This window comes from Microtus ochrogaster, chromosome 1 (genome assembly GCF_000317375.1).
Source record: "Microtus ochrogaster isolate Prairie Vole_2 chromosome 1, MicOch1.0, whole genome shotgun sequence".
NCBI classification, from domain to species: domain Eukaryota; kingdom Metazoa; phylum Chordata; class Mammalia; order Rodentia; family Cricetidae; genus Microtus; species Microtus ochrogaster.
Window position 1 is genome coordinate 52,109,419 of NC_022009.1, and position 10,823 is coordinate 52,120,241.

The window sequence follows — 10,823 nt, forward strand, 5'->3', positions numbered from 1 at the left end:
GTCCTGTACACAAGATTCTCGTAGAACATATAGACAGATGCAAAGACACACACGGTCCTGTACACAAGATTCCCATAGAACATAGGATACAAAGACACAGACGGTCCTGTACACAAGATTCCCATAGAACATAGGATACAAACACACACACAGTCCTGTACACAAGATTCCAAAAAAGTGGGAGCCATAATTCATGAGCAAAGGACCTGTGATGTTTCTTTAAAAATGTCTGTCTAAACATTTTAAGACAAAGGACCTGCAAAGATATTGTTGAGTTATTTTTGTGTTGACCATCTGCTTCTGGGCATGAGACCTGCCTTTAAGAGTAGTTTGTATCTCCTGTAAGAGTCCACTGAAAAGAACTAATTCTTCATTTGCAAGTGGTTATCAAGTGGAGATAGCTTCTGGGGCAGCGATGGGGTCTTGTGCCCATTTCTGTCTTCTGAAATCCCATCTGGTGCAGCCCCATGCTGGCCCTGTGCATGCTGCTACAGTCTCTGCCTTCATTGGTCCTGCTGGGTTTACAAAGCCTTGTTTCCTTGCTGTCCTCCATCCTTTGGTTTTACAGTCTTTCTGCCTTTTCTTCCACAGAGTTCCCTGAGCTCTGAGGAGGAGAGATTTGATACAGACATTTAGTACTATACGCTTCTTATATAGCCTGGAAGGAGACTACGTGGTTAGACCCTGCTCCTCTCCGACCTGTTTTGTCCGATCAGGATGATATTCTCTTTCTTGGCCCTTTAGCATGCCAGGCACACCAAGCCTCAGGGTCCTTGTTCTTCTGCTTAGAACACACTTCTTTGGGAATTGACATCATCTTTTCCTTGATCCTTTTAGGTTGTTGTTCAAGTGTCATCTTCTTAGAAAACCTCCTCATTCTGTGGTGACCTCTAATCATGAGGGGTGACCCCTCCTGCTTTCCTGTCATTTACCACCTAGTATTTCTTCTTTTTTTATGTTACAGATGCTTCTTCCTCCAATGAATGTACGCTCCAGGGACTTGAGAGACTTCAGGGAGTTTAAATCTATAACTTTAGGATTTATTGTGGGTAGTTATCTAGTAAAGTTTATTGAATGAATGTATAAGATAAAATAGACAACCAGAGATATGGATCTGGAGGATATTAAATGATGTTGCAATAAAATTATGTTTACTACTAGAAAGATTGTGTTATTGGATAAGAGATAGACCTTGTTGACATTTCTTTAAAAGGCATGCTATGCTCGTGGACTGGTAGGAAATAACTTCAAGAGTTATCTGTGCGGTGTGGGACTTCCCAGCAGCTGGGCTGGCCACCATGTACAGGATGTCTTAAGATAAACTGAGGCCCTTATCCAAGGAAACTTAGGAAAGAAACTAAAAATATCACTTGTGAGGAATGTTATGAGCTTAAACCTCATGCTGGGAGAGTTCTGCTTGCTGCCCTCTAGGGGTCCGTGATGGCTACTTGGAGAATCTCTTTTCTTCAGAGCCCTTGGAATGAAGTTGTAGTTGTTGCTTTGCGTGTGTTTTTATTTCTGTGACGCCATTTGTTAGCATGGGTGCTTTCACAGAGCTGTTACACAGAGAAACCCTGTGTCGAGTGTTGGGGCGGCGGGGGGCAGGGGGCAGCGAACATGAAACTTGAGTGCTCTTGCAAGCTCTGTCCCATATTTGGTCTCATTACGGAGTGTATTTAAATCCTGTAAGTTATTTTGGGTAAATAGAGATTCAGTGGTTTTCACTGATTCTGCCAAGCTAACTTCAGGTTTCTTTATTAGATCATGCCTTGGTATGTTTGTGTGAACCATTTAGGAAAGAATTTGAGTAGAAATAGTTTATAATCTCTGCGTTAGAATGACCTTTTTTCTGTTCCAAGCTCCTAGATTTACCTCCTTCCTACTATCACTCCTTAAGCCCCTCACTATATAAAGAATACATGACGCTTGGTGGGCTGTTTCCAAATGCCCAGGAGTACTGACATTGTTTAACTCACAACCTTATAGTAATTTTCCAGTTGTGGAAAAAAAAAGTTTATCCCATAATCTTCTTGCCAACTGTGTTTGTCCATGGAATGGTCTGCTCACGCTGAAGAACTGGGAGCTGTAGACTGTTATTTTTAGGACTCTGTATCACTTCGCCCTTTTTGCCAGAATGGTTCCTGGCTAACTTTCCCATGAATTTTTAACCTTTTGCTGGGCTTTGCTTATGTAACAGGAAACAGGCTGTCAGGAACAAACAAATACCAGCCTATCAGGCACACACGTAGTAGCAAATGATGTGGTTTGCCCTTCCAGCTCTTAAAGTAGACTGATACACGCACTCGATTTGAAGTCTCTGGCGTGGTATCTCTACATTAAGATAGCACAGATTTAACTTTGGAAAGGCAAAATCTTCTACAAAGGCCATGATTTGATTCAGGTCACAGGGAAAATGCACTTCATATAAAGTGAACTTTGTGTTGGTGTCATGTCCTGGGACTGTGGATTTAAGTATATCTTCGCTTTTTCTCCAACTCTAAAGGCTGGAGTGATGTGCAAGCTTCAAGAGAGAGATGATATCGGGCGTATCGAGCTGGTCCAGAGGCTGGCCAGAGAAAACTGCCAGTTTCTACAGACCGACAAAAAAGAGCCGGAGAAGTCTGAGCAGGTAAGCCCCTTTCCTCTTGGCGATGTGTATTAGAATGGGTGGGAAAATGGTTGTATATATGAAGGCAAAAATCTTGTATTTGGAATTGTTTAGGATTTTACCTCTGCACACAGCCTTCTCAATAAAGATGGTAGATGCTCTGAACTCTTCAGCTAGTGGTTTTGGAACCGGTTTTAAGAGAACTCTTCTCAGAAGTAAGCCATAGAGAAATGTAGACAGCCATGAATGCATATCTGTCATGATTCTGAGTGGATAGCTTCCCAGTCTTACACTGTAAATTTCATTCCATTAAATAGTACAGAGAACATAGAATTTTGAAAGACTGTTCCAGTGTACTTTTATGTTTACCTTGATTGTGGATCTCATTTCCAGAGGAATGTATCCTGGGTCACTAGAAACAGATAAGGCCAGAAAAGCAGATTCTAGCTGCTCGCACTGAGGGCAGGTCAGATGGAGACTTCCCAGAGCTTCTGGATGCTGTATCCAACAAGAGTGACTTTGTATGGCTACAGTGGAAGCTGGGGGAGAGGACGAGTTGCTTGATCTGCTGAAAGCAGTTATTCAGCTGGAGCCTCCGAGCTGAGAATGCTGCCCTCAGGCCGGGAAGACAATGTAGCCACTTTCTTCGCCACATATTGTGATCCACTGATTGTTATTTGTCAGACTTGGCTCTTACTGGCCAGGACGGCTCACAAAGGAGAACAGTTGCCTGTCTTTCTCTGGCAGTAGTGTTTGCTTCACATTTTATTTTCAAACCCTTCCAGGGGAGATGCTGTTCCGTGCTTTTTCAGACCTAAGTCTGTCCATACAAATGATAGGATTTTATTGAGCAAGAGATGGGTTAGGACCTTCAGGGCTAGCTGTTTAGCTGACTAACATGGAATATTTTCAACAGTTTGGCTTAGCATTGTGACACTTGTTGTCTCAAGTGGTGGGAATGATAAGATAATTTCAGAGTCTTGAGATGCAACTGTTGCAGGGCTGGCGGTTGGCTTTATAGTGGAAGACTCAGACACCTACCCTTTGCTGAGTATTATAGAAGGGTTCAAGGATCTGTTTAAGGTGTTAAAAGGACCCTAAAGTTTGCCTGTGTCACAGCCTAACTCTTACCCCATCATATCCTTGGAATATTTGTTTATCTTAATTGTAGCTTCAACTTCTCAAGGTGCTGTTCCTTTGGATTCATTTTAATTAGGAGACTCGTAGTTTTCATTTGTTTTTTGGTTTTAAAATGCACTGTGAGTCTTAATTACTGATGGTGTGAACACATGCCTTAGTTTAGCTGGGGGTGTTCTTTCCTAGTTGTCCTTCAAATGACTGCTATATCTTATGGGGGATTGCAAGTGAGGTGCTTTGAACCAGTGACAACTTGAGATAGGGTAGAGTTGTTCCAAGTCAAATGGCAGAGTCTTACTCACAGGGACTGAAGGTAGGCTTCAGCATGAAAAACTCGGTGCCAGTCACAAGATACCAGTGTTGCCTTTGTTTTGTAACTGTTTTAATCTAGTATATTATAGTTATAGCTAGTGAGATTATAATTCCCTCAAAGTGTAGAACTCGGAAGCCGGTGTTAGTCGGTTAGGGTATTAAAGGAGCCAGAAATTTCAAGTGCGAAGATTTGCAGCTTGGTTTATGATTATTTTCTTTCTAGCCTTTAAAACTTTCAAAGTTTCTAAAATAGAGTGTTCACCGTGATGTTTTTCAGTTCTTGCATGAATGTCGTATGACATTTACATCTCTGAAATATTTGCTTCTAAGAGTAAAGAAGATGTATAAACAAACATTGGAATTATGGCTTTTTCCAGTAGACTTTCCCATTGAGCTTAAAGTAAGGAAAAGTGGCTATCAAGAACTTTCCTGTCTGACTGACAAATGTCTACTCAGCTGCCCTGTGATCTCCATCTGCAGGATGACACCACTTGTCCGTCAGCACCCAGAGCTCAAGCTGATGTGCTGTTCATAAAGGACTGGCAATGTATTAGGTGCCTGTATGTTCTCACAATCACTGTCGAAGAATCCAAGCCTTCTGACCTTATTTTAACCATCCATATCTTGAGAATCTGTTGTAACAATACCTTTGCTAAGGTCTGTGTTCATGAGTTTCAGTTTCTTTGCAATCTCAGGCCTCTGCTCTTGCTCGTGGAAACTTGGTTGAAGCACACAGCACAGGCAGAGGAAACTGCAAGTCGCCCATGTAAACCCAAGTCCACCGCTTCCTCCTCTCATTTCCACAGTAATGATCCAATCCTGCAATTGTTACAGATTTCCTTTCTTTCATTATTTGAAAATCCTTTATCTACCTCATCTATCTTTCCTGACTCTAAGTAAGAGTGGCAACATTTAAGTTAGAATCCCAACTGCCTGTAGGATTATTCTTTTTACTCAGCCGTATTCTCCAGTTGCAGAACACCACATTCTGTTCCTCGTGTGTGTGTGTGTGAGTGTGTGTGTGTGTGTCCAAACAAGAAAGTAACTTTGAAGGACAACTACTGGTGGGCATGGCGTGAAGTTAGTAAAACTAAGCGCTTGTGACTCTTACTGCCCTATTACAAATTTAGGGCAGCAGAGCCTTTTGAGTGGGCAGTTCTAGTATTTTCTTAAATTGGCAAATGCTATGATTATGAATTCATGTAATCATAAAATGTTTTACTATACTTATACCAAGATGTTTCAGAAGGGAAAATTGGAAATGCAGTTTTCATGTTTCTCAGGAATCACTCAGCGTAAGTCTTTTCTGTTAACTAGCTTAAGCAAAACTGAGCCTCACTCATTTATAAGTGTTGATCATTAATATGTGAAGACTTAAACAAGAGGGTAAAAATGAAACTGTCTTCTTAACATTATGATGGGGAAATTAACATTCAGTCATTAATTCTTTGAAGAAATTGATCTCTTCTGTAAGCATAGATTTGTAATGCTTAATTCTGTGGTTATATCAGTAAAGAAAAGGAACAACAGGAATTCTGCACATGACCTTGGAGGGTGACCTTGGAGGGTCAGAGAAAGGAGCATGGCAGGGGAGAGCATTTTGGGCAAAGGAACCAGCTATTGTTGATTCATTGGGAACAGAAAGGGGTTGGCGGAAAGGAAGGCTGAAATGCAGTTGTGAAAGCTCTAGAAGGCCACCCGAGTGAGTTTAGACTTGTCCTTTTGGCAAGGGAGAGCCATCAACGAAGACAAGTAACATGGCTCGTTGTGGGTTTTGTCAGGTCTTTCTGGCTTCAGTTCAGAGGAATAATTGGGTGAGGAAGTACAAAAGCTGCTGTAGCCGGTCCGATGAGAGGTGCTAGGCTGTGGGAACTGAGAAGGCGGTAGACATCGAGCTGTATAGGCATGAAATGGCAGAACTCGATGATTGATAATTGGGAATTCATGTCCTATTTCATATGAGAATTTTTGAATCCTGATTTATGTTTCTTGAATTCAGAGTAGAAATAAGTATGCTGTGGGTTTTTTGTTGTTTTTTTGTTTTATCTTTAGAGACAAAATCTCCCTGTGTGACTTGGGGTAGCTTTGAATTCATTGTCCTCCTGCCTTACTTCTCTGAATGCTGGGATTATAAGTCTGTAACAGCATGCCTGGCCGGGATGCTCTGTTTATCATCAGAATGATTGCCCACTCCAGGGCTTTATCCCAAATCCACAGAAGCCATTGACTTTGCTTTGTTTTGATCATTTGATTGTGCACTGTGCTGAAACTGTTTGGTATCTCAATATACATCTGGCTTATGAGTTGCTAGTTGGGTAACAGTGTGGATAGCACATAAACTTTTTTTCCGAAAACAATCCCCTTGAAATATCTTCAAAGAGCATCCCTATTTATCCCTACTCTTTTGGCCAAATTTTTCTGTTAACTGCAGCACTATCTACTTTGTTCAGAAGATGTCTCTATTATTGTCAGGCTTCTTTCTGTAACCTATGTGTTCTGAGTTACTCTGACTAATATGTTATTCTAGAATGTCCTCTTCATATCTATTCATTTATTAAACTTTTACTTAGGTTGATATCACAGAGAATTTAGAATAACTGTGCTGGCTCCTGCTCCTGCAGAAGCTAATCTAGCTGTGAGGGAAAGACATTATGATGATTGAGCGCTCTGCAGGAAGGATGCATTGAGAGCCCACCCACAAGATAAACATGCAAGGAGGGGATTTCCAGCTGGGAATACAGATCCTCGCTACCGCACAGATAGAATTTGGTATGGTTTTTAAAGTAAGTTTGGGTTGGACTTAATTCTAATTCCGGTCCGGTGGATTGGAAAGCTGGTGGGGATGGTGGTTAGGTAGGGCTAGGCTTGGCAACTCCACTGTGGTTGCCTTGGGAGTACATCTTCCCTCATCACTTGTCATTGGAGTAAGGACACAGAGCTAGGATGCACAGATGACAAGAGTCATGGTATCTCTGAGGAAGAAGAAATGAATCAGACAGGCAGCCCTGGAGGAAGAGGACAGAATGATGGGAAGATACCACAGGGAGTCAAGGAAACGCTGGACTCCTTGGTTCTCTGCCCATTTTACATCAGTAAAACAGATATACTGAGGTTTCTGCTTAGACTTGGGTGCTATTTTCTGGAATGCAGCTGCAGTGTGAACCATGACACTGAAACTATTTCTCTGGAAGTGCAGCTCATGTGTTATGTACATGAGCTGTACCAGCAGTAGCTCCCGATTGGACTCCCCGTTCCCACTTGTAGAAATTCTATGGAAGCAGTTGTTCGGCAGACCTTCCTGAGGGACGTCGTCTCCACCCTGCCTCTTTCCACCCCGATTTCTTCAGTTCCTTTGTTAAGTCTGCGGACCCACCCGACTTCCTTCCCCTTCTCCAATTCATCCTGAGATATGGGTGGGAAGGGGACTTGGCGCATTCTGAAACTGAATCTTGGCATGGTCTGCTGCCTGCCTACCCCAGGGAAGAAAGCTCCCTATCGCTCCCACTGGACCGGAATTTCCTTTTCTCTGTTTCCTGCGGCCTCATCCTGGAATTCTACAGACGTCAAAGGGGCTGCTTGTTTAGGGCTTGCTGAAAAGTGGTTTAGTGTATTCTGGCTGCTGTCATTCCTAGTTTATATATTCAAAGTTAGTTTCTATGACTTTCTTTTAAAATGGGGCTAAATGTAGGGTGGCATCTTTTTACTCTATAAAATACTAAAAAGGAATTTGTTTTATCATACAGTTTATATTCAAATGTACAACTGTACATGTAGGTAAGAATTTCAAATACTCTCACCAGTATTTAAAATTTGCCATTAAAATGATTTAACCTAGAAACTTCTTAAAGAGGAATAGAACTTTCTAGTATCATTGTTTATACTGAAAGACAGAATTTAGATGTAACATTAATTCTGAAGACTTTACATTGTCCGTCTATAAAAAAGAAATCACCACATTGAAATCATGTTACCTTTCTTGATAACAAGATCCTGACTTTGGGATTGGGTTGGTATTAAAACTATCTTCTCATAGGAAATGGGCTTCCTTCAGTGACTTATTTTGGTCCATTTTGAATCAGTGTCCATCTGGCCTCAGAGTGATATTTGATCTGGCCACAGAGTAATACAGTAAGTAGGTAATAATGGTTAATTTTTGTTCCCAAGAAGTTTACAATCTAGAATAGAATAGATTTCTAACATGAAGGACACAAATTCCTTGAAGACAGGTTTAGTGAAGTCTCAATAATTCCATTCTTCAGGGGTTAGAATGAGGGGCACAGACCCAGCAGATGCATCTCACAGTGTCAGCTGTGCGTGTTCTCTCCTATGTAGGAACAGGACTTGGAGTCTGATTTACTCTGTGTGCTCCTGGAATTCCAGACTTTTGTTTTTCTCAGTCCAAATGGCAGCGAGATTCTCAGTGTGTCTCGGGGCTGCCTAGTGCTGTCTGGTGGAGCCATCTGCTCATTGTTCTCACAAGAAGCCCATTGCAAATTCTGCCCCCCCCCCCACCTTTAAATTAACTTCAGTGTTTTTAAGAAGAAAATTTGTCAATTTTTCATCGTGGTATTTTTGTGTGTGTGTGTGTGAATATGTTCAAGTTTATTTTGAAAGCCCAGATAAGACAGTGGATTCTGGTTTAGTTAGCTTGATTTATCAAACTTCTGTTGTCAAGGGATCTTTTTTTTTTCCCATGCTGTAGAAGTGTTCTCTAACTTTATTGGGTTCTTATATTGTAAAATTAAAGTGGCCATATCATCTCCACCATGGTTAGGAACTGATTAAAATGATGTGTAGGAAAGCAGATTATTTTTCTTGGCTATGGTCTCCCTTACCTCCCCTTGCATGGTAGCTCTTTCTAGAACCGTGGCAATACTATAATACTTTCCTTCTCTACGTCCATGCATAAGTGATCTAGACTAATGTAACACTATGTCAGCACTTTATCAGCTGCTTGACTGCTCCTCCAGTTGCCATGTCCTCTTAGGCTACCATAACTGTCCTTCCTCTCTCTAAAATGCTTAGTCCTTCTTATTACACCCTCTTACGTTCTGCCTTGGAGAAGATTGTGCAACTCTTCTGACTACTTAAAGTCACATCTGCAATCCCACCTGCCACATGGGTAACTGAAGTGAGCCTTGGATTCCCATGCAGAGCTGCTATACAAGGAAAGTAACTCTATAACTCCCTGACAAATTGGTTTTATTTAGGTTTATAGTGGGTACTTGAAGACAGACTATTATGGAAAAGATGCCCAAGCAGCTGGAGCTTCTCTGAGAACTATGTGCCAGAAGAAAGGAAAAGAAGAGCTATGGAAGAGGAGAGAGGTGGATGCACCTCTCATGATGAGCCTTGTCTCCAGGGAACTGTCAGACACAATCACCCTTGTAGAGCAGCTCTACATGGGAATCCAAGGCTCACTTCAGTTACCCATGTGGCAGGTGGGATTGCAGATGTGACTTTAAGTAGTCAGAAGAGTTGCACAATCTTCTCCAAGGCAGAACGTAAGAGGGTGTAATAAGAAGGACTAAGCATTTTAGAGAGAGGAAGGACAGGTATGGTAGCCTAAGAGGACATGGCAACTGAAGGAGCAGTCAAGCAGCCACAGCATTGTGTGCTTGGTAGATACAGGGCTGGATGGCAAAGGCCTGAGGGTGCAGATCCTGTGAGTTTAGCCTAGTTCTTGTAACAGCACGATACTGAGCTTAGGACCCTACTCTGGGGAAACACTAAAAAGAAGCTGTTGTGAAGAGTTGTGAGTGAGAGCATTGGTTTCAGCATTTGAGATTCCTCTGCTGAAGGACGGGGATGGGTTTGAGCATGAAGAAGGGGGTCACATCCACTCTTGTCAGGCTGGCTTTCTGGCTCCTTTCCTGTGGTCTTCACTCTAATTTTACATGAAAGAATGACCAGCATGTACAGTTCAGGTCTTAGGCGAAAGCTCAGCTCTGGGTACTTCAGTTCCAGAGAAGACAGAATGTCTACTTAGAACCCACTTTTAATTTGTTATCTTTTCCATAAAATAAGGCAGTGCATTGCATGTATCTCTAGTAGGTTGACTTGCCTTGGATTAGCCTGGGCACTGTGAAATCAAATGTGAGCATACATGCACCCACAGTGAGGAAGCTCTTGTTGATACGCGTCTGGCACACACACACTTAAGTTCAGCTTACTCTTGTGCTATGCATGCTTCAATGGATTCAGACAGAGTTTACACATCTGAAGAGATTCAGATACACGAGCTGAGAAAAAAGAATAAAAGGAAGTTATAAAAGATTTTCATGTAGAATGTGAAAACCCTTTATCCTCCTACAGTGGGAAGTGGGTGAGAAGGAAAAATCCCATCTGGTATCTAGCAGCCCTGAATGTTGTGTTAAGGTAACAAAAATAGAGGCGTGCTAAAATACCCTAACGGAACATGACAGCCTGTGGGCTAGTGTGCAGTACACATTTTTCTAATCAGTCTTGCTAAATAGCCATTTTTTTAAAACAAGACTATGTTCCTATTTGCCATTACATGAAAAATTTGTCTTTAACTTTTTTAAAATTAATTTTATCTATGTCCATGTATGTCTCTCTTAGGGTCCTCTTTGTTCTCTAGGTTCTCTGGAATTGTGAATTGTAGGCTGATTTTTCTTTGCTTTATTCCTAAAAGCCACTTAAGAGTGAGTACATATGATATTTGTCTTTCTGAGTCTGGGTTACCTCACTCAATGTAATGTTTTCTAGATCCATTTATTTGCCCACAGATTTCAAATGTCATTAT

At 41.6% G+C, this 10,823-nt stretch overlaps 1 protein-coding gene across 1 annotated transcript in view; it reads left to right on the forward strand.

The window, feature by feature from the left end:
• Window positions 1–10,823, forward strand: part of Rapgef5 (Rap guanine nucleotide exchange factor 5) — a 239,505-nt gene that overhangs the window by 124,676 nt on the left and 104,006 nt on the right. The window contains exon 9 of the mRNA XM_005343679.1: window positions 2,504–2,629. Coding sequence (XP_005343736.1) covers window positions 2,504–2,629 — 126 coding nt within the window. The remainder of the gene's footprint in view (window positions 1–2,503; window positions 2,630–10,823) is intronic.